At 46.8% G+C, this 24598-nt stretch overlaps 1 protein-coding gene across 2 annotated transcripts in view; it reads left to right on the forward strand.

Moving 5' to 3' along the window:
• YTHDF1 (YTH N6-methyladenosine RNA binding protein F1) overlaps positions 1-24598 on the forward strand; it is a 56658-nt gene that overhangs the window by 21995 nt on the left and 10065 nt on the right. Inside the window, exons 3-4 of one of the 2 annotated variants that reach the window (XM_073607468.1) lie at positions 2431-2549; positions 6880-8427. In XM_073607468.1, the coding sequence (XP_073463569.1) occupies positions 2431-2549; positions 6880-8427 (1667 nt within the window). The remainder of the gene's footprint in view (positions 1-2430; positions 2550-6879; positions 8428-24598) is intronic. The other variant, XM_073607470.1, reaches the window with a different exon arrangement.

Here is a 24598-nt window from a genome sequence, read left to right on the forward strand (position 1 = left end):
GCCATTGAAGAACACATTCTCTGTGGCATCGGCCTAATAACACAAGTCCAGTAATAGCCGATAATGCTTACATCATTTTGGAAAGGGTGGCAGACATGTTCAGTGGCGTCTGCTTCTTGTGTCACAGCTGGCAAAGTGTGGCTTCTAGCAGGTCAGGCTGAATTTGCCTGTTTATCATCAACCAGCTGATTTGCATCGTGCGGCAGCATGCTGGAAGTTTTGGATGATGGTGATTGTGTGACTCGCATCTCATTCTGAAACTTTGCATAGGAAATAGATGAACTGAAAGCAATGAGAACGGTGTCATTGTATATGTAAACTGTGTGGATTAATGTCCTTTTCCTATAGGATTGGTGGGATGCAATGAGCAGCCCGTGTCCTGCTACCAGGCAAAGCCATCTAACAGGCTTCATCCAACTGCATGGAGTCAGCACTGTGTTTACATGTCGGCACTTTTCAGACTGACAGGAGGAACAGGGAGGGGGGGGGGGGTAATTGTCTGCCTCAGATCCCCCCTTTCACATAGCCACCCTATTCCTTGGGAAAGCTAGAAATGTATACCACACTAGCCACATATAGCCCAGCACATAGAAAATTATGTTTTATTTTCAAAAAGAAAATTGTAGATCTGAAGATACTGTACATGGGCAGCCAATCACAATTCTATAATAGATTGGACTGATATTTCAGTCTTTGGACGATGGTGATTTACACCCTCAGTCTTTTCTATCTCCTGGGTACTGTATTGGTGAGACCCTGTGCTGAGTTCCCAGGTCTGTACACCTGCTGTGCCCATTATGAGGTGTTCCCACCATCCCTGTGCTGAGTTCCCAGGTCTGTACACCTGATGTGCCCATTATGAGGGGTTCCCACCATCCCTGTGCTGAGTTCCCGGGTCTGTACACCTGCTGTGCCCATTATGAGGGGTTCCCACCATCCCTGTGCTGAGTTCCCGGGTCTGTACACCTGCTGTGCTCATTATGAGGGGTTCCCACCATCCCTGTGCTGAGTTCCCAGGTCTGTACACCTGCTGTGCCCATTATGAGGGGTTCTCACCATCCCTGTGCTGAGTTCCTGGGTCTGTACACCTGCTGTGCCCATTATGAGAGGTTCCCACCATCCCTGTACTGAGTTCCCAGGTCTGTACACCCGCTGTGCCCATTATGAGGGGTTCCCACCATCTCTGCTGGATTTCTATTTATTTTAGACAGAAGAGAGGAGATTTCCCTGTCTTGAGTATCCAGGACACATGAGAAGTCTCACCAAGTTCTCCCTATAAATTAAAATATCACTTTTGGGTGGACAACCTCTTCAGCTTCGTTCCATAAAGGGCCGGTAAATAGGACAGCGTGACTTGTAATAAAGGGATCATTTAGCATCATATTGTTAGTGATTGTAAAGGCAGAAGTTTTTTTTTTTTCTTTTATCCTAATGCGTTCAGATAAAAAGCTTTCTGTGTGCTGCAGCCTCCCCTCAGCCCCCCATAACCTGAGCCCCATCTCTCTCCAGTGGTGTCCACAAATCCCTCGGCCATCCAGTACTCTCCCTCCTGATTGGCTAATCGACTTTAATTGACAGCCATGGGAGCCAATAGCGCCGCTGCTGTGTTCTCAGCCAATCAGGGGAGAGAAGGGGTGGGGCCGAATGGCAGCTCTGTGTCTGAATGGACGCGGGGAGCAAGCTGCTTGCTGTAGGGGCACTTGAAAGGAGGGAGGGGCCAGGAGCACCGAAGAGGGAGCTGAGAAGAGGAGGATCAGGGCTGCTCTGTGCAAAACCAACTGCACAGGAGGCAAGTATATTATGTTGTTTAAAACATAAATACGTTACAATCATTTTAAGGTTGAGCTCCTATAGCCTCCTTAGAGGCCATGGGAGGTTCCTGGGAGGGAATTTTTCCCTCATTGGGACCACAGAGCAGTAAAACCTTCCCCATTCTACCCAAAAAAAAAAAAAAAATGTTTGGCTAGTGTGTCTGGTATCTTTTTAAAAAAATTAATTTCCTGCAGATCCTCCTGAATTCCGGTGAGCTCCTGACTTCCTGTAGTCAGCTGACAACTTTTCTTCTGTTGCATTGAAATACAAAGCAGTATTGTCAGCCCAGTCTGCGCTATCCACTGCTGGACTACAGAACACCTCCCCTGTATTAATCTCTATAACATAAAGGGGAGGTTTTCTCAAATGGGAAGTTAGGATCTTGCTGGGTTTCTGGCAGATCAGTAGGGATTTTTCTGTGCGTTGGGAATGTGCATGTGTTGCAGAGATGTACTGAATGTGTTTTTGGCCCCCTTTGCATTGGTGTATTATGTTGAACGGATGTAGTTGTAGCCCCCCCACCCCACCCCTTCCCCCGCTCCCACAGCTTTTGCATAGACTTGTGTCTTAGGCCAATCCTTGCCTAGTTAGTTTACAAACTCAATTTCTCCTCAAAAGTTTTTCCACTAGGGCGCTCAAACAATGATCTTATTTCAGTGCAAAATGGATCCCTACACCAGAAGGACAACGTGCACGACAACGACTTTGAGCAGTACCTGTCCGGCCAGTCCAATCAGGTCAGTAAATATCTCCTGCCTCTGAGTGGGTGGAGGTTGGGGGGGTTTATTCAATGAAATTGCTGTGTGATACTCTACTTCACTCCTGTCTAAAAAAGCCACTGATGGAAGCTGATGTTTCTCAATGCTACTTCTGGGGCAACAAAGCCAAGTATGCCTTTTAGCTGTTTTGGCTTATGGTATATTCCATTCAAAGAACACCTGTCATGGGTTTTTTAGATCTCATTTTGTAGCTTGAAGTTGGGAAATTCTCTAATATAATGTGCCATATTTACTGTAGATGGCTTTAGATATGTGGGCCTGCCTTCACATTTAGTTTGGGTATTTCCAATGTAAAGAACTTTTGAGATGTGCACTTCCAGCTATGTGGTAAGTTTGGTGAAGGCCTATGACTGTTCTACTGTGTACAAAGCCAGCTCCATTAAGACATGGTTTGGTGTGGAGGAACTGACCTCAACCCTACTGATCACCTTTGGGATGAAAAGCAACATCAATTGTGAGCCAGGTCCTCTTATCCAACATCACTACCTGATCTTACAATTGCTCTGTTGGCTGAATGCGTACAAGTTAACACCAACACCCTCCAAAATGTTGTGGAAAGCCATCACAGAGGAGTGCAGGTTGCTTAGCACCCCCTTCCCCTTTTTACAGCTATAACACAATATGGTTTGTGAAGGTCAGGTGTCCACAGACCTTGACCATGAGGTGCACCTTACTGCAAGCTAATGCACACAATTCAAGTGAAAGCCCTATGCTACTGGGTGGTCTTATTTTGTAATGACATTTAATAAAAAAAGCCCAGTATTTTGTGGGTCATTAAAGTGTAAGTAAACCCTCCTATCATTTTCAGCCAAGGAAGCTGCCATCTTTGCCTCTGTTTAATCTACAACTTCCATGATGCTCCACATGTGATCAGTTATGACACCAGCTATTGGATGGTTTGACAGATTGGTTGAGAGCACAACCAATGGGAGTGTTACATTTCCAGCACGTGCCAGAAATTAAACTGTTTTATGGATGGGTTTACTTCCACTTTAAAGCAGAACTTCACCCAAAAGGGGTAGTGTCACTTTGTCTCCCCCCCTTCCCCCTTTTCTATTGGAAGTTTTTTTTTTTTTTTTGGGTGGGGGGGGGGGGGTAGTTTGGGTAGGTACCCACTCCCTCCTTCTTCCCCACCCACAGCCTTCTAGGACACGTCACAGGTCCCAGCAGGTCATTTACACATCGCAGTGCAGCTCACGCATGTGCAGTGGAAGGCCAGCTGTGAAGCCGCAAGGAGTCATAGCTAGCTTCCCACACTAAACATGCCAGCACCAGGGACCTCAAGACCGGTGAATAACCAGCCCTGATGAGGATAACACTGGATCGCTGGACAGGTAAGTGCCCTTTTATTAAAAAAAGTCAGCAGCAGCTGATTTTTTCAATTCCCCCGCCCCTCCGGGGCTTCTATCGGCTCAACCGTGCGATCGGCAAGCCGGAGTAGGAATCCACCGGCGCCGAAAGTTGAGGATAGAGATTTCCAAAGGACAGATGGTCCCCGACATAGTGTATGACCTTCGAAGGCCCCGTCACGACGTTATTACTTCCGCCCGCCCGGACGTGACGTCAACATCTCGGCTTGAAAGACCAAAATCGTTTATTTTTTCTTTTGACATCGGTCTTTCCGGCCTGGAGGAGAAATGTGGGGTCTTATAGAGACCCCACATCTCTCCATAAAGAGGACCCTGTCACACACTATTCCTATTACAAGGGATGTTTACATTCCTTGTAATAGGAATAAATGTGATCAAAAAAACATTTTTTTAAAGAGAAAGTGTAAAAATATACACGTACGTCGTGCCCGCATATGTAAACAGCATTCAAACCACACATGTGAGGTATCGCCACGAACGTTGGAGCGGGATTAACAATTCTAGCCCAAGAACTCCACTGTAACTCTAATACCAAAGTTTGGCGCCATTCCACGAGTGTGCACAATTTTAAAGCTTGACATGTTGGCTATCTATTTACTCGGCGTAACAGCTTTCACATTATACAATAAAATTGGGCTAACTTTACTGTTTTTATTTTGTTTGTTTTGTTTTTTCCCAAAAAAAGTGCGTTTGAAAAATTGCTGCGCAGATACTGTATTTGGGGGTTCTGAGTAATTTTCTAAAAAAAAAAAAATATATATATATATTACATGTAGGAGCGAAGAGCCAGAATCGGCCTGTATGAGAAGTGTTTGCTCTGTAAAAGTGAACACCCTTCCCTCCCCTCCTTGCCAATCTTACCGCCGGTGATGTGGAGCTGTCAGTCCCCATGCAGCCACTCCAGCAGTCCAGGGATTGGAAGTCCCCACCCTTTTTCCCCTTCTCTGTGCAGACCTTCTGGAAAGGACCAGAGTGATTCTGATTGGTCAGTGTTGGCAGAGTGATCTGTCCTTTTAAACACTGCACAGAGAAGAGGGAGAATATCAAATCTGCATATGGTTGGACCGCCTACATGGGCACTGACAAGCTCACGGTTGTCAAATACAGCGGGCACTGGCTGGGTGGGCAGGGTGTATAATGTTCACCTTTGCATTATTCTCTGTAAGGCTGCTTTCACACTGGCAGACTCCACCAGCGGATCTACCTGCTCAGTGGGGAATCTCCTCTGAGCAGGTGGATGACAGGTCCGTGTCCGCTCTGCTTAGGCAAAGCAGACACAACCTGCTTTCCTCTATGGGCAGTCAGATATAAACAGACCGCCTGTCCATTTTTTCATCCGACTGTTATCCAATCCACCAGACGGATGTGGAACGGATCCCCCATCCGTCTGTTTTTAGCAGATAGGATGTCGGCGACTATCAACCAACACGTCCATTAATATCTGCTAAAGGGCAATGAATGGGTCCAATCAGGTCCACCTGAAAAACTGACAGCCCATGTGAAAGGGGCCTAAAGGTGAACAAACACATGTTTTGTGATTGAGCTATCAATATTTAGAGTGTGAACAAGTTAAAAACATGCAAATTACTGCCAAGAGGGCCAACTCCATGTTATTGCTCATGGTTTTGGAATGGGTTGTCAAGCATATGTAGATGTGATGATCAAAGGTCCACAAACCACGAGCTTTATTCGTGTGTATTAGGACATCTCAGTTATGTCCACCTGTTATCTTGGTCTTTCTTCAAATCTCCCACCACCCCCCTTGGAAAACCATCCCCTTAGGTTTGGGTATGTTAGGCAGGATTTTCTTTGCGGTCTGTTCTCCTTGGGAAGGTCCTCTCTTTCCATGTGGTCTCCTGGACAGGAAGTCATGAGAAATCTCCCCAGTGGTGGCACACGCAGCAGCAACAAAAAAAATAAGTGCTTAAAATGGACACCATGAGTCAAAACCACTTTCTGTGGAAAGAGGAAGTCTTGGTAACATTTTTTGTAAATGGTTAGAGAATTTCCTAGCTTGCATCCTAATGAATGTGACCTTTTTTAGTCATGAAACCTTTGATATGGCGAAATGAACAGTGAGGTGATTTACTAAAACCAGAGAGTGCAAAATGTGGTGCAGCTGTGCATAAAAACCAATTGGCTTCCAGATTTGTTCTGTTTAATTGGACACGCTGAAGTTAGAAGCTGATTGGCTACCATGCACAGCTGCACCAGATTCCGAGTGCTCCAGTTTTAGTACATCAACCCAATGTGTTTTATTAGGAACATTTAGTTGGTTTTATATATTGTTTCTCAGGTCTTTGTCATACTAACAATCCTGTTGTCTCGGCTACAGGATCTCTAAGAGCAGGGGTCTTCAAATTTTGGACCAATGGACCAGTTTGCTGCTTTCAAACATTAAGGGGGGCCAGACTGTAGTCAGTGTGACCGTGGGAGCAGAAAATGCCCCGGCGCCAGTGGGAGCAGATAAAATTACACCATTGGTATCAGTGGGAAGAATAGTGCCTCAATGGCCAAATAAAGGCAAGCAGAGAGCCACTATTTGGGGGCCCCTGGGTCGCACATATTTGGTCATTTATGGACCTATACTGAAAATTGCAAGATCTTTTATAGGACCCTAGAATGATCATAAAAATATTTTATACAGAAAGCACAATCGCTTTTTTCTGCCTCTTAAGTATAGCGACTCCAGATCTAAACATTTTTAAATGTATGCTTTTCAGTGAAAGTAAATCACCAAATGGGACCACATACACATGTAAAGAACTGACAGAGGCTCTGACCCTTCTGTTGTACAAAAGAGAAATGTTTTGTCTAGTTTACCTACTGTTCTGTGACAATTATTAAAACGTGTTAAAACAATATGGTCTAAAGTGAGTTGTGGCTAAATTCCAGTTTTATTTTATTTTTTTTAACAGAGTAACAGCTACCCTTCAATGACGGACCCATACCTCTCCAGCTACTACCCTCCATCGATTGGTTTCCCGTACTCCCTCAGTGAGGCACCGTGGTCAACAGGTGGGGATCCTCCTATCCCGTACCTCACCCCGTATGGACAGCTGAGCAATGGAGACCACCATTTCATGCACGATGCCGTGTTTGGCCAGCCTGGTGGACTTGGAAACAACATCTACCAACATCGTTTCAACTTCTTCCCCGAGAACCATGCCTTCTCCGCCTGGGGCACCAGCGGCTCTCAGGGCCAGCAGACTCAGAACTCTGCCTATGGAGGTAGCTATAGCTACCCACCAAGCTCTCTGGGGGGCACCATTGTGGATGGACAGACCGGGTTTCACAATGAGACTCTGAACAAGGCACCTGGCATGAACAGCATTGAGCAGGGCATGGTGGGGCTAAAGATAGGTAGCAATGTTACCGCCTCTGCAGTCAAGACAGTGGGCTCTGTAGTCAATAGTGTAGGGATGCCTAGTGCCCTGTCTGGCAATGGGGGCCCAAGCATAAGCATGCCACCCTCAAAACCCACCTCTTGGGCCGCCATAGCCAGCAAACCTGCCAAACCCCAGCCTAAGACAAAAACCAAGCCCGTGACCATCATTGGTGGAGCCCTGCCTCCACCACCCATCAAACACAACATGGACATCGGCACATGGGATAACAAGGGCCCCGTCACAAAGCCTCCGATGCCTCAGCAAATCCCGTCTCCTCAGTCCATCCCTCAACCACAACCCCAACAGCAGCTGCTGCAGCCCATCCCGGCCCAACCACCGCCTTTATCCCAAGCCCCCTTCCAAAACCCTCCACCACCACCACAGCAGCAGCAACAGGCTCCACAAAACCGCTGGGTAGCCCCTCGGAACAGGAACGCTGCCTACGGGCAAGGTGGGGGATCTGATGGCAATCCCTTGGGTGGGGCCCAGCCTCATGCTGCTCCCGGTAGTGACTCCCATCCAGTGTTGGAGAAGCTCAAAGCCTCCCACAGCTACAACCCCAAGGACTTTGACTGGAACCTGAAAAATGGGCGAGTGTTTATCATTAAGAGCTACTCCGAGGACGATATCCACCGCTCCATCAAGTACTCTATCTGGTGTAGCACAGAGCATGGGAATAAGCGTCTAGACAGCGCCTTCCGCTCCATGAACGGCAAAGGCCCGGTCTACTTGCTCTTCAGCGTCAACGGCAGTGGACATTTCTGTGGCGTGGCCGAGATGCGGTCACCCGTCGACTACGGCACCAGCGCCGGTGTCTGGTCGCAGGACAAGTGGAAGGGCAAGTTTGACGTCAAGTGGCTCTTTGTCAAGGACGTCCCGAACAACCAGCTGAGGCACATCCGCCTGGAGAACAACGACAACAAACCGGTCACAAACTCGCGAGACACGCAGGAGGTGCCCTTAGAAAAAGCGAAACTAGTGCTTAAAATCATTGCCACTTACAAGCACACGACCTCCATCTTTGATGACTTTTCTCATTATGAGAAGCGCCAGGAGGAGGAAGAGGTCGTGCGCAAGGTAAAGAATTAGTCTTGTTAAATCCTGGTACACCCCGGTTTTTTTTTTTTTGAGTTTCCTAAATTTTGTCAGAAAGCTGCAACAGGGGTTAATATATTATGTATTTGATACCTAATCCCGTATCTGTTTAGAATGTAATCAATTATAAACATTAAAGAACTACAGTACATGGGCACATGTGCAGAAATATTAATTTTATGAACCTGGCTTGTATCTACTCTATTTTCTTTTACGTGGTAAAGCAAGTTGTTCTTGACCAGGGCCAAAAAAATAAATAAATCGGTTACTGGTTAATATTATCCAGCAGACAGTGAAACTGTGCCAAGTCAGCAAATCTTTCAAGTTTTTTCCTTATTGTCAGCCAGAATGCAGACAGCTTATCCCACGTTCACTGGGAGTGTATTTCCTGAAGTCTATGGAGTTTCCTTTCTGTGCTTGATGTGTCCAGATCTCCAGTAAAGGTTTGAATCTAGTACTTTTAGACAGCAAGGTTTCTGAATGTGAGAGATAACGATGAGTGTTTGGGAATACATCTTCTTCATAATTACTGGTTAAGCAAATAGGGGTTCTTGGATCACCTGATTTCTGACACAGCAGTGAGATGGATTTGTGCATTAAAACAATGCCTGGGCAAGAAGCTGAAGCCCCATTCAGGGAGATGGAGCTTTTGTATGCCTTTCATGGTTTAGTTTACAACTTTGACTGGTGTGCACCTTCCACCATCAATGGCTTATCACACATGCACATTGGCTTATCTACACCTGCCTCCTGCTTTGTAATGTAGTACATTGAGATGGCTTTAGGCTAGGTTCACAGCTATGCATCTTGGGAACGAGGACAAAATTGTACGCTTTCCCGGCATGCACAGGATCGCGCTGCCCTTAATTGTCAGTGGTGCCCCATGCTAAACCACATGGTGCAGCACGGTTTTGGGGAAGAGTCCGGGACTGCTCTACATGCAATGTGTGGAATCGGACATGCTTTTTAAAAGCTCTCTGAACGCTAGTCATGGCTCCTGTCGCTAAATAAAATGGTTTGCTTACAGTCCTGTTCACACCATGCATTTTACTTTGCTTCATTTAAAAAAAATATACCCCACTGTTCTGTTACTGCAGGCTTATTTAGCTCAGAGTGGAAGCTATACACTTTAGTTCAGGGGTGGCCCTCCAGCTGTTGCCAAACTACAAGCCCCATCATGCCTCTGCCTGTGGGAGTCAAGCTTGTAACTGTCAGCCTTGCAATACCTCATGTGACTTGTAGTTGTGCAACAGTTGAAGGGCTGCTAGTTTGAGACCCCTGGTTTAGTTGAACTATCCGATCTTAGCAGCTGTTCTCACTTTATACTTTAACCTTTTGGCACTGAAAATACGCAGATATATGGCCTCTTAGCCGGTGGGCCTGGCTGCCAAAAGGCCGCATATTTGTGTACCTAAATGTAAATCTGTGCTCCCGGAACAGTTACCGGCGCCTTTACAGCTCCCGATCACTACTTCGATCGTGTGCTTTCCGATCATGTGACCGATGTGAAAGCCAGCCATGGGGGTCAAATGATCCTAAACCCAGCCCTGTCTGCCAGCATCAGAAACCCCTTTCTGGGCCGGGAGGTGCAGGCTTTAAGGTGAAGTCCCGTTAGTTTTTTTTTTTTAAATAACAAACATGTCATTCTTACCTGCTCTGTGGTTTTGCACAGAGCAGCTCTGACCCCCCCCCCCTGCTGAGTCCCCTATAGCAAGCCACCTGAAATGGGGGCACTTGAGCTCACCCCCCCAAATTACTGCCGTAATTGGCAGCAGCCAATAGCTCCCATTGCTGTATCTGAGCCAATGAGGGAGAGAGCCTCTCCTCTCGTGCACATCGCTTGAGTAAGATCGGACTCGGGTATGTATTTAAGGGGGGAACTGCGTGCAGGTTTGTTTTTTTTTTTGTTTTTTTTTTGTTTTTTTACCTGCATAGAATACAGTAAGGTAGAACAACCTTATGCCTTTACAACCACCTTAATTCCTAGCATACATACCTTTTTCTCCAGGTATCTTAAGGCATTCACATGACATCCTAGTGTCCTTTCTCTTCTCCTCTTGGGTCATCTATGGGCAGTCTTCAAAGCTGCAGAAAATGGTACCTACATTATGATGGCAGAGCGGTCTGCAACACTACTGTGACCACCCTAGGCTGACCTGATGGTGTGCCCCCCAAGGGGGTATGTGTGACAGCCTGTGCTCATAGGGAATAGGTAATTTACCGAGAAGAGGCCTTGCAATAAGATGTCTCGTTGTGTCTGCAGGGATCAGCACTGTAGAGAAGTATTACAGCAAACGCTGGATTTTTACTTTTTTTACAAATGCTGGGGGGGGGGGGGGGGTGTTAATTTTTATATCCTTTAAAATCCAGGGGTTGGACTTTAGTTTGTTTAGCGATGGTAGCTACATCGAATGTACAAACAAAACGTTTGCCTAAAATATGCTTTCTGGTTGTGAGGGTGATCTGGCTGTGACATCGGTCATCCCATTGATTGGTAGGGTTGCCTTTCCTTTCTCACTGGTCCTGTGTGTCCCTCCTGAAGGTTAATGTTTTAAAAAGATGCCCATCCCTGGTAGAGAAGCATGTGTCTTCAGTAACGGGTATACAGTGCCTTGAAAAAGTATTCATACTCCTTTGAAATTTTCCACATTTTGTCATGTTACAACCAAAATCGTAAATGTATTTTATTGGGATTTTATGTGATAGACCAGTGTTTCTCAACTCCAGTCCTCAAAGCGCCCCAACAGGTCATGTTTTCAGGATTTCCCTCAGATGCAATGGCTGTGGTAATTACTAAGGCAGTGAAACTGATCAAATCACCTGTGCAAAATAATGAGAAGCCTGAAAACATGACCTGTTGGGGCACCTTGAGGACTGGCGTTGAGGAACACTGTGATAGACCAACACAAAGTGGCACATAATTGTGAAGTGGAAGGAAAATGATAAATGGTTTTCAAAATGTTTTACAAATAAATATGTGAAAAGTGTGGGGTACATTTGTATTCAGTCCCCCCCTGATTCAATACTTTGTAGAACCCCCTTTCACTTCAATTACAGCTGCAAGTCTTTTTGGGGATGTCTCTACCAGCTTTGCACATCTAGAGAGGGACATTTTTGCCCATTCTTCTTTCCAAAATATCTCAAGCTCTGTCAGATTGCATGGAGAGTGTCTGTGAACAGCAATTTTTAAGTCTTGCCACAGATTCTTAATTGGATTTAGGTCTGTCCTTTGGGCCATTCTAACACATGAATATGCTTTGATCTAAACCATTCCATTGTAGCTCTGGCTGTATGTTTAGGGTCGTTGTCCTGCTAGAAGGTGAACCTCCTCCCCAGTCAAGTCTTTTGCAGACTCTAACAGGTTTTCTTCTAAGATTTCCCTGTATTTGGCTTCATCCATCTTCAACTCTGACCAGCTTCCCTGTCCCTGCTGAAGAAAAACATCCCCACATCATGATGCTGTCGCCACCATGTTTAACGGTGGGGATGGTGTGTTCAGGGTGATGTGCAGTGTTAGTTTTCCACCACACATAACGTTTTGCTTTTAGGCCAAAAAGTTGAATTTTGGTCTCATCTGACCAGAGCACCTTCTTCCACATGTTTGCTGTGTCCCCCACATGGCTTCTCGCAAACTGCAAATGGGACTTCTTATGGCTTTCTTTCAACAATGTCTTTCTTCTTACCACTTTTCCATAAAGGTCAGATTTGTGGAGAGCACGACTAAGTTTTCCTGTGGACAGATTCTCCCACCTGAGCTGTGGATCTCTGAAGCTCCTCCAGAGTTACCATGGACCTCTTGGCTGCTTCTCTGATGAATGCTCTCCTTGCCCGGCCTGTCAGTTTAGGTGGACGATGTCTTGGTAGGTTTGCAGTTGGGCCATACTCTTTCGATTTTTGGATGATGGATTGATCAGTGCTCTGTGGGATGTTCAAAGCTTGGGATAATTTTTTTTTTATAACCTAACCCTGCTTTAAACTTCTCCACAACTTGATCCCTGACTTGTCCGGTGTGTTCTTTGGCCCTCATGATGCTCTTTGTTCACTATGGTTCTCTAACAAACCTCTGAGGGCTACACAGAATAGCTGTGTTTATACTGAGATTAAATTACACACATGTGGACTCTATTTACTAATTAGGTGACTTCCGCAGGCAGTTGGTTCCACTAGATTTTAGTTAGGGGTATCAGAGTAAAGGGGGCTGAATACAAATGTACACCACACTTTTTTCTAATATTTATGTGTTAAAAAAATTATGAAAACTTTCATCATTTTCTTGCCACTTCGTGTTGGTTTATCACATAAAATCCCAGTAAAATACATTTACGGTTTTGGTTGTAACATGACAAAATGTGGACAATTTCAAGGGGTATGAATGGTTTTTTCAAGGCACTGTTTATGTTGCTGCGTTCCCTTGGTAGATCCTCCAAATAAAGTCATGGTCCCCCTGTAAGAGAAATGTGGGAAGTTCTGGATGCAAGTCCTCAGGGACATCCAAATGCTGCATTGCATGTCTTAAAAGAAAAAAAAAAAATAATGCTTTAAGCTGCCTCAGATAACGGTCATGAGAGAAATTTCAGGAGAAAGAGCAGAGATAAGCTGGTGATTTTGTCTAAATGATTGTATTGAAATGATGAAGTCACATCTCACAATAAATGACGAGTAGGCAGAAGAAGCGGGGGCCTAGCTTGATATTTACTGTAAAACTGTAGATTTTCCATGTAACCGGCTCCCATTATCTCCAATCTGTTTGAGATTAATTTTGAGGTGTAGATTTCACCACAGATATTGCCTTTCGATTCTTTCCGTTATTTGCTCAGTTTGTTTTAGCCAGATTTCCCTTAACATGGAAACTAGAAAAATTCCAGATGTTATTAGATGATTTTTCCCGGGTATCTTCCATTTCACCCTTTTATAAACTCTTCCGTGTATCTGAAACCATTGTCTTGTATTTTCAGGTTCTTTGTTACCTTTGTCTTGTTGAGAAAGAGAAATAGAAGCAACTTGAGTGATGTAGAAGCTTCTGGCTAAGAAGCTACCAAATTTCACCCTTCTAATCCCCATACCTGCTTGCTTTTTGTTTTTTTTTACATCCTGCATGCCTACCTTTTCCCCAGAGGTCTTCTTAGTTATGCAACATCACAGGACCATGTCACAGGTCCTTTTTCCCCCTTTATTTTATAGTAGATGATCTTGAATGCTACAGGGAGCAGCACCACTGGCTGGCTTGACAGTGCACCCTATGAAAGGGAGAGAGGTCAAATGAAACCCTTGATGCCCTAGGCTCAGAAAAGAGGGGCAATGTTGCCCTGGGCTTACAGAAAGTGGGTTAAATGCCCCTTGCCACTTTATTAAGTACACCTGTTCAATTGCTGATCGACCAATCATATGGCAACAACTCAATGCATCTAGACGTGGTGAAGATGAAGCTGAAGTTCAAACCGAGCGTCAGCTTGGGGAAGAAAGGGGATTTAAGTGACTTTGAACGTGGCATGGTTGTTGCTGCCAGACAGGCTGGCCTGAGTATTTCAAAAACTGTTGATCTACTGGGTATTTCACACACAACCATCTCTGTGGTTTACAGAGAATGGTCCGAAAAAGAGAAAATATCCAGTGAGCGGCAGTTTTGTAGAGGAAAATGCCTTGTTGATGTCAGGGGCGAATGGGCAGACTGGTTCCAGATGATAGAAAGGCAACCGTAACAAAAATAAGCACTCGTTACAACCAAGGTATGCGGAATACCATCTCTGAACGCACAACACATCGAACCTTGAAGCAGGTGGCCTACAGCAGCAGAAGACCACACCGGGTGCCACTCCTGTACAGCTAATAACAGGAAACTAAGTCTACAATTTGCACAGGCTCACCAAAATTGGATAACAGAAGAGTGAAAAATGTTGCCTGGTCTGAGCCTGGATTTCAGCTGCGACATTCAGATGGTGGGGTCAGAATTTGGCGTAAATAACATGAAAGCATGGATCCATCCTGCCTTGTATCAACGTTTAGGGTGGTGGTTAATGGTGGGGGGGGGGATATTTTCTTGGCACACTTTGAGCCCCTTAGTACCAATTGAGCATCATTTAAATTGCATGGCCTACCTGCGTATTGTTGGTGACCATGTCCATCCCTTTATGACTACAGTGTACACATCTTCTGATGGTTCCTTCCAGCAGGATAATGCACCATGTCACAAAGATCAAATCATCTCACCACTGGTTTCTTGAACATGACAATGAGGTCACTGCACTCCAATGGCCTCCACAGTCCACAGATCTCATCCAATAGAACAGCTTTGGATTGTGGTGGAACAGGAGATTCGCATCATGGATGTGCAGCCGACAAATCTGCAGCGACTGCGTGATGCTATTGTGTAAATATGGACCAAAATCTCTGAGGAATGTTTCCAACACCTTAATCTATGCCAGGAAGAATGAAGGCAGTTCTTGGGGCAAAAGGGGGTCCAACCCGGTATTAGCAAGGTGTACCTAAATAAAGTGGCTGGTTGAGTGTATGTTGGCTTGGTCTCTCAGGAAATGGGTTCAGTGCCACCAATCATGCTCTGGGCTCACAGGAAGTGGGTTGAATGAAGAACACATGATTCCTATAGTGGCAATAAGATCCCAGGTGTCCTTTTCCTTGCACATTTCTCATCTCCTCTGTATAAAATACATAGACCAGCTGTGACTGGACTGAAATGTAAGTTAAGCGAGGGCAATTATTAAATGCTTCCTTTATAGCAGAGTTTGCTCTCCTATCTTCTCACAATTGGTGTAGAGTTGATGGCTGTAAACGCCATGTCATGTAAAATGTCAGTTTACCTGGATACATAAAAGGAGGAGAATTTTTGGAAATCCTGATGAGCGCCATTGGTGCAAGAAAGACACAGTGAGGTAAAGAAATTCATTCAGAAGCCAAAGACCTAGTAACTTAGACACAAATGCATCCACATCAACCAATAAAAAAAGCTCAATAAACAGAACCTTCTACCCACAGCTGATCCAGAGGAAGGCAAAAGAAAACCTTCTATAGCATGGTCCAATTTCTGACCTCTGAGTACCATCGATGCATGAAAGACAGACTTTGAAACAATCATGTAGAAGCCAGAGTCATAGTTTAGAAAAAAAACAAAAGTCCTTTGAGTTCCACCAATAGAAAATTTTTTATAAACCTAACCCTGTACCCACAGCTGATCCAGAGGAAGGCATAAAAAAAAAATACCCTTTAAACCCACACACTTTTTTTATTCTCCCACATCCTGCATGCCTGCTTTTTCTCCAGAGGTCTTAGTAATGTGACATCTCCGTGGTAGATTATCTTGAATGCCACAGAGCACAGCACTACACCCTATGAAAGGGAAAGGGGTTGAATGAAACCCGTGATGCCCTAGGCTCAGAAAAGAGGTGCAATGACACCCATGATGTCTATGTTGAATTGAGCTCTCAGGAAATCGTTTCAATGCAACCCTGTGCTCACAGGAAGCAGGTTGAATGACACCTATGAGGCCCTGTGCTCACAGGAAGCGGGTTGAATGACACCTATGAGGCCCTGTGCTCACAGGAAGCGGGTTGAATGACACCTATGAGGCCCTGTGCTCACAGGAAGTAGGTTGAATGATGCCCTGTGCTCACAGGAAGTAGGTTGAATGATGCCCTGTGCTCACGGGAAGTAGGTTGAATGACGCCTATGATGCTCTGTGCTCACAGGAAGTAGGTTGAATGATGCCCTGTGCTCACAGGAAGTAGGTTGAATGATGCTCTGTGCTTGCAGGAAGTAGGTTGAATGATGCCCTGTGCTCACAGGAAGTAGGTTGAATGATGCCCTGTGCTCACAGGAAGTGGGTTAAATGATGACCTGTGCTCAAAGAAAGTGGGTTGAATGACACCTATGATGCCCTGTGCTCACAGGAAGTAGGTTGAATGATGCCCTGTGCTCACAGGAAGTAGGTTGAATGATGTCTTGGGCTCACAGGAAGTGGGTAGAATAAAGCTGGGAGTCTTTCAATTAAAAAGAAAACCCCTATAAACCACGGTCGTTTGCCGAACAGGGGGAAAAAAATTTCTCTTATCTCCTAAGGCAATCGGTATTCCTTGGTATTTGGTGATAATCAGTTCCAGTCTCCCCCATTGCAGCACCCAGTTTTCCTGGTGATGGGGGTGATACAAACCGCTGACTTCCAGAAATCAGGTGTTTGCTGAGGAATTTTAGAGTTCCAGTACCGCTATAAGATGACTGTAAATGGGCACATTGACTCCTAATAGTACCTGCTGTCTAGAAAATAGGTTAGTTCAATGCCAATTATCCTCTACAGATGTTCTCCATACTTTGACTAAGCCGCTAAATACATAGGAATTATTTTACCAGAACATATTTTTTTTTAAACTCTGTTCAGCCAATCTTGTGATCCAAGTTCCCCTGCTAGAGCCTGGTAGGTGACCACTCACTGCACCTTGCCCATGTATGGCAAAGCAACAGTGTCCTTGTTAAAGGTGCCTATGGGTGTACCTATATCCACCTTGCTAGCCCTCCCTCGCGCTTCCTACTTCTTTTTTTAGCTGGCGTTCAAATCACTGGTGGCGGTGACTGGGGGCTGTGACAGCTCAACCTCAGTCATGTGACGTTGCCTGGGCATGTTCTCATACCTGGAAGCACTGGGGATTGTTAGCAGCTGAGGCTGGAGCAGTGAGGAAGTGCTGGCAACCTTATCATGGGTTGGTGGAGACCTTTACCAAAGCTTACATGGGCAAGGTGACCATACCGCTTTAAAATGTATGTCAAGCCCAAACCTTTTCTTTTCTTAGTTGGCGATAGAGTAGGTAAAAAAGGAAAATCCCGATCAGGTTATTTTTGCTGTCTGTCTCATTGGGGAGGTTTTCCTTCACTTCCTGTTGCGGGGACGCAGCAGAAAATGAGAGGAAATCTCTCCCAAGTTATTAGCGTTGTCCTCATTAGAGGATTTTCCCTCGCCTCATTCTCTGAAGACGGCTTAAAGTAGACCTATAGGCAAAACTTTTTTTATTTATTTTGGATAGAGTAAAGGAGGGTTATAACCCCTATCAGATTTTTTTTTTCCCTCAACCATCTGTGTCCCATTGCAGAGATTTCCCTTCACTTCCTGTCCCATAGCCAAACAGGAAGTGAGAGGAAATCCCTGCAAATGAAGGGAATTCCTTGCTGTCCCCCCAGATCACCAGAACTAGTGTCCCCCGAGATCACCAGAACTAGTGTCCCCCCCAGATCACCAGAACTAGTGTCCCCCCCAGATCACCAGAACTAGTGTCCCCCCCAGATCACCAGAACTAGTGTGTTCCCCCCAGATCACCAGAACTAGTGTGTTCCCCCCAGATCACCAGAACTAGTGTGTTCCCCCCAGATCACCAGAACTAGTGTGTTCCCCCCCAGATCACCAGAACTAATGTGTCCCCCCCCAAATCACCAGAACTAGTGTCCCCCCCTAGATCACCAGAACTAGAGTCCCCCCTAGATCACCAGAACTAGTGTGTTCCCCCCCAGATCACCAGAACTAGAGCCCCCCCAGATCACCAGAACTAGAGCCCCCCCAGATCACCAGAACTAGAGCCCCCCCCCCAGATCACCAGAATTAGAGCCCCCCCCCAGATCACCAGAACTAGAGTCCCCCCCCAGTTCACCAGAACTAGAGTCCCCCCCCCAGTTCACCAGAACTAGAGTCCCCCCCCAGTTCACCAGAACTAGAGTCCCCCCCCAGTTCACCAGAACTAGAGTCCCCCCCCCAGTTCACCAGAACTAGAGTCCCCCCCCAGTTCACCAGAACTAGAGTCCCCCCCCCAGTTCACCAGAACTAGAGTCCCCCCCCCAGTTCACCAGAACTAGAGTCCCCCCCCAGTTCACCAGAACTAGAGTCCCCCCCCCAGTTCACCAGAACTAGAGTCCCCCCCCCAGTTCACCAGAACTAGAGTCCCCCCCCCAGTTCACCAGAACTAGAGTCCCCCCCCCAGTTCACCAGAACTAGAGTCCCCCCCCCCAGTTCCCCAGACCTAGAGTCCCCCCCCCCCCCCAGTTCCCCAGAATTAGAGTCCCCCCCCCCAGTTCCCCAGAATTAGAGTCCCCCCCCCCCAGTTCCCCAGAATTAGAGTTCCCCCCCCCCAGTTCCCCAGAACTAGAGTTCCCCCCCCCCCAGTTCCCCAGAACTAGAGTTTCCCCCCCCCCAGTTCCCCAGAACTAGAGTCCCCCCCCCCCAGATCACCAGAACTAGAGTCCCCCCCCCCCAGATCACCAGAACTAGAGTCCCCCCCCCCCGGATCACCAGAACTAGAGTCCCCCCCCCCCCGGATCACCAGAACTAGAGTCCCCCCCCCCCCGGATCACCAGAACTAGAGTCCCCCCCCCCCCGGATCACCAGAACTAGAGTCCCCCCCCCCCGGATCACCAGAACTAGAGTCCCCCCCCCCCCCGGATCACCAGAACTAGAGTCCCCCCCCCAGATCACCAGAACTAGAGTCCCCCCCCAGATCACCAGAACTAGAGTCCCCCCCCCCAGATCACCAGAACTAGAGTCCCCCCCCCAGATCACCAGAACTAGAGTCCCCCCCCAGATCACCAGAACTAGAGTCCCCCCCCCAGATCACCAGAACTAGAGTCCCCCCCCCAGATCACCAGAACTAGAGTCCCCCCCCCAGATCACCAGAACTAGAGTCCCCCCCCCAGATCACCAGAACTAGAGTCCCCCCCCCAGATCACCAGAACTAGTGTCCTCCCCATATCACCAGAACTAGTGTCCTCCCCATATCACCAGAACTAGTGTCCTCCCCATATCACCAGAACTAGTGTCCTCCCCAGATCACCAGAACTAGTGTCCTCCCCAGATCACCAGAACTAGTGTCCCCCCCCCCCGATCACCAGACCTATTGTCCCCCCGAGATCACCAGAACTAGTGTCCCCCCCTCCCGAGATCACCAGAACTAGTGTTCCCCCCCAGATCACCAGAACTAGTTTCCCCCCAGATCACCAGAACTAGTTTCCCCCCCAGATCACCAGAACTAGTTTCCCCCCCAGATCACCAGAACTAGTGTTCCCCCCCAGATCACCAGAACTAGTGTGTTCCCCCAGATCACCAGAACAAGTGTGTTCCCCCCCAGATCACCAGAACAAGTGTGTTCCCCCCCAGATCACCAGAACAAGTGTGTTCCCCCCCAGATCACCAGAACAAGTGTGTTCCACCCAGATCACCAGAACTAATGTGTCCCCCCCCCCCCCCCAAATCACCAGAACTAGTGTTCCCTCCCAGATCACCAGAACTAGTGTTCCCTCCCAGATCACCAGAACTAGTGTTCCCCCCCAGATCACCAGAACTAGTGTCCCCCCCAGATCACCAGAACTAGTGTCCCCCCCAGATCACCAGAACTAGTGTCTCCCCCCCCCCCCCAGATCACCAGAACTAGTGTTCCCCCCCCCCAGATCACCAGAACTAGTGCCCCCCCCAGATCACCAGAACTAGTGTCCCCCCAGATCACCCGAACTAGTGTTCCCCCCAGATCACCAGAACTAGTGTCCCCCCCCCCCCCCAGATCACCAGAACTGGTGTCCCTCCCAGATCACCAGAACTAGTGTCCCCCCCCCCCAGATCACCAGAACTAGTGTGTTCCCCCCCAGATCACCAGAACTAGTGTGTTCCCCCCCAGATCACCAGAACTAGTGTGTTCCCCCCAGATAACCAGAACTAGTGTTCCCCCCAGATAACCAGAACTAGTGTTCCCCCCCAAATCACCAGAACTAGTCCCCCCCCCCAAATCACCAGAACTGGTGTCCCCCCCCAGATCACCAGAACTAGAGCCCCCCCCAGATCACCAGAACTAGAGTCCCCCCCCCCCAGATCACCAGAACTAGAGCCCCCCCCAGATCACCAGAACTAGAGCCCCCCCCAGATCACCAGAACTAGAGTCCTCCCCCGGTCACCAGAACTAGAGTCCCCCCCCCCCCCAGATCACCAGAACTAGTGTCCCCCCCCCCCCAGAACTAGTGTCCCCCCCAGATCCCCAGAACTAGTGTCCCTCCCCAGATCCCCAGAACTAGTGTCCCTCCCCAGAACTAGTGTCCCCCCCAGATCACCAGAACTAGTGTCCCCCCCCCCCCCCGGATCACCAGAACTAGTGTCCCCCCTCAGATCACCAGAACTATTGTCGCCACCCCAGATCACCAGAACTAGTGTCCCCCCCAGATCACCCCAGAACTAGTGTCCCCCCCCCCCCCCCCCGATCACTGGAACTAGTGCCCCCCCCATCACCAGAACTAGTGTCGTCGTCCCCTCAGATCACCAGAACTAGTGCCCCCCCTTCAGATCACCAGAACTATTGTCCCCACCCCAGATCACCAGAACTAGTGTCCCCCCCCCCCAGATCACAAGCACTAGTGTCCCCCCCCCAGATCACCAGATCAATGACTTTATGCCTGTACTGGCCTGCGGACTGGAAACTAAGTAGGTTCATTTTGCTCTTGCTAGGTTACCCGTCTTGTATTGACCACTCTGTGTCCTGCTGTCTCATCCCTGATTGGCACACGGTACAGGAGACCACTGAGCGCTAATAGGATGGATCTGTGCTGCATTTAACCATTTTTTTTATTCAGTAGATAACCGGAGTAAATGCTGATCTTTTGTCCTCTACCAGGTGATCACTAAAGTCTAACGCCACATTTATTGGCCATTTTTAAATAGTTTGGGCTAACCTGGGCCAAGCAAACTATTGACTGCACTAAGAGGTGTGCTTGCAGGGCATTCTGTATTAACCAGTTGCCGACCCGCATTTCCAGGTATCGGGTGTAAGTGCACGCCGCCGGAAGCTCGCTCCCGCTGTGGTTGTACACAGGGGGTCCCGCGGACCCGGTGTCCGCCTGCACCGGCAGATTCGTTTAGGACACCATGCAGAATGGGGATCTGCCAGATCACAGCTCTGTCAGGAGTGGAGACATGGATCCTGTGTTCCTGGCCTAGTAAAGGCACCTCCCACAGTACACATAAACACTGGCTAGGCACACTGTTAACCCTTTGATCACCCCCTGATGTTAACCCCTTCCCAGCCAGTGTCATTGCATATTGTGCAAGTTTTATTGTACAGTGACAGTGCATATTTTTCTTTAGCACTGATCACTATATTCGCGTCACTGGTCCCCAAATTAGCATCAATTAGCATCCACTTTGTCCACCGCAATATCACAGTCCTGTTATAAGTCGCTGATCTCTGCCATTACTAGTAAAATAAAAATTCCATAAATCTATCCCGTAGTTTATAGACGCTATACCTTTTGTGCAAACAATCAATATACGCTTATTGGGATTTTTTTAACCAAAATTATGTAGCAGAATACATAGTGGCTTAAATTGAAGAAATTTCATTTTTTATTATTTTTTTGGATGTGTTGTATAGCAGAAAGTAAAAAAAATATTTTTTTTTTTTTCAAAATTTTTTTTTTTGTTTATAGCGCAAAAAAAAAAAAACCGCAGAGATGATCAAATACCACCAAATGAAAGCTCTATTTGTGGGGAAAAAGGACATGCATTTTATTTGAGTACAGCATCGCACGACTGCTCAATGGTCAGTTAAATCGAGGCAGTGCCATATTGCAAAAAATGACCTGGTCATGAAGGGGGCTAAATCTTCCGGAGCTGAAGTGGTTAATTGTATGTAACCTCCGCTATATACAGTATACAGCGCTGTGTTCTGGCCGTGGGATGGGAACTTCCTGTCCCGCTCCAGGAACAGGCGCTGATTGAATACAAAGCTTCCTCTGATTGGCTGAGGTGGAGAGGCGGGCAGATGTCATGATCTCCTTCTTTTCATAGTATACAAAGCTTCGGTGAATGGCTAAACCCAACTCAATTTTGTTCCGGGTATGGGAAAGAAAGTTCCCATCCCGCTGCCAGAACCCAGCGCTGTATACTGTGCGGAGCTGAGGCTCTGAGCAATTTATAGAGCACACCCAAGGCACAGGCACACCTGTTAGTGCAGTAAATAGTTAAGGACATCTTGGCCCAAAGAACCTATTTAAAGGGACATTAAATGTCACGTTGACCCACCTCTCTACCGGCCACTATATATACAGTGCCTTGAAAAAGAATTCACACCCCTTGAAATTTTCCGCATTTTGTCATGTTACAACCAAAACCGTAAATGTATTTTATTGGGATTTTATGTGATAGACCAACGCAAAGTGGCACATAATTGTGAAGTGGAAGGAAAATGATAAATGGTTTTCAAAAATGTTTTACAAATAAATATGTGAAAAGTGTGGGGTACATTTGTATTCAGCCCCCCTGAGTCAATACTTTGTAGAACCCCCTTTCACTGCAATTACAGCTGCAAGTCTTTTTGGGGATGTCTCTACCAGCTTTGCACATCTAGAGAGGGACATTTTTGCCCATTCTCCTTTGCTAAATATCTCAAGCTCTGTCAGATTGGATGGAGAGCGTCTGTGAACAGCAATTTTCAAGTCTTGCCACAGATTCTCAATTGGATTTAGGTCTGGACTTTGACTGGGCCATTCTAACACATGAATATGCTTTGATCTAAACCATTCCATTGTAGCTCTGGCTGTATGTTTAGGGTCATTGTCCTGCTGGAAGATGAACCTCCGCCCCAGTCTCAAGTCTTTTGCAGACTCTAACAGGTTTTCTTCTAAGATTTCCCTGTATTTGGCTCCATCCATCTTCCATCAACTCTGACCAGCTTCCCTGTCCCTGCTGAAGAACAGCATCCCCACAACATGATGCTGACACCACCATGTTTCACAGTGTGGATGGTGGGTTCAGGGTTTTGTGCAGTGTTGATTTTCCACCAAATATAGCGCTTTGCTTTAAGGCCAAATTTAAATTTTGGTCTCATCTGACCAGATCACCTTCTTCCACATGTTTGCTGTGTCCCCCACATGGCTTCTCACAAACTGCAAATGGGACTTCTTATGGCTTTCTTTCAACAATGGTTTTCTTCTTGCCACTCTTCCATAAAGGTCAGATTAGTGGAGAGCACGACTAATAGTTGTCCTGTGGACAGATTCTCCCACCTGAGCTGTGGATCTCTGCAGCTCCTCCAGAGTTACCATGGGCCTCTTGGCTGCTTCTCTGATGAATGCTCTCTTTGCCCGGACTGTCAGTTTAGGTGGACGGCCATGTCTTGGTAGGTTTGCAGTTGTGCCATACTCTTTACATTTTCGGATGATGGATTGAACAGTGCTCTGTGAGATGTTCAAAACTTGGGATATTCTTTTATAACCTAACCCTGCTTTAAAAGAGAAGTAAGGGATTTCTTTTTCAGTTTCATACTTACCTAGGTGAATGCAGCATCGGCGCCTTGGTGCCTCTGCACTGAGAACCGAGTGATTGAACACCACTGATGGCTCGGTTCTCACAGCTCCCTGAGCTGCTGACTGTCAATCAGCAGCTCTCATCTCTCCTCCTCGCTCACAGGAGCACTGAGCTGTGGAGGGGCGGGGAGCGGCTGTTCAGGCTCTTAGTGGCTCGCTGAGAGGCTGAGATGATTTCTGTGATGTCCACAGAGAGCGGACTTCTGCCCACTCTCTGCTAAAAAGGGTCACAGGAGTGCAGAACGAATTGGACTCCTGTGATCCATAGAAGTACAGCCAAACGAGATTTGGCTATACTTCTCCTTTTAAACTTCACAGCAAGTCTGGTGTGTTCCTTGGCCTTCATGATGCTGTTCACTAAGGTTCTCTAACAAACCTCTGAGGGCTTTGCAGGACAGCTGTATTAATACTGAGATTAAATTACACACAGGTGGGCTCTATTTACTAATTAGGTGACTTCTGAAGGCAAATAGTTCCACTAGATCTTAGGGGTATCAGGGTTTAGGGGGCTAAATACAAATGCACGTCACACTTTTCAGATATTTATTTTTAAAACATTTTGAAAAACCATTTATCATTTCCCTTCCACTTCACAATTATGTACCACTTTGTGTTGGTCTATCACATAAAATTCCAATAAAATACGTTTACGGTTTTGATTGTAACATGACAAAATGTGGAAAATTTCAAGAGGTATGAATACTTTTTCAAGGCACTGTTAGGCTGGCCATACATGGGTTGGATTTCGAAAGAATTTTCTTTTGAAATTCAAAAAACTTGTGCGTTTTGTGATCCGATGGCGCCACCATTGATTTCGAAATTCGGC

This window comes from Aquarana catesbeiana, linkage group LG12, assembly GCF_042186555.1.
Source record: "Aquarana catesbeiana isolate 2022-GZ linkage group LG12, ASM4218655v1, whole genome shotgun sequence".
Lineage (NCBI taxonomy): Eukaryota > Metazoa > Chordata > Amphibia > Anura > Ranidae > Aquarana > Aquarana catesbeiana.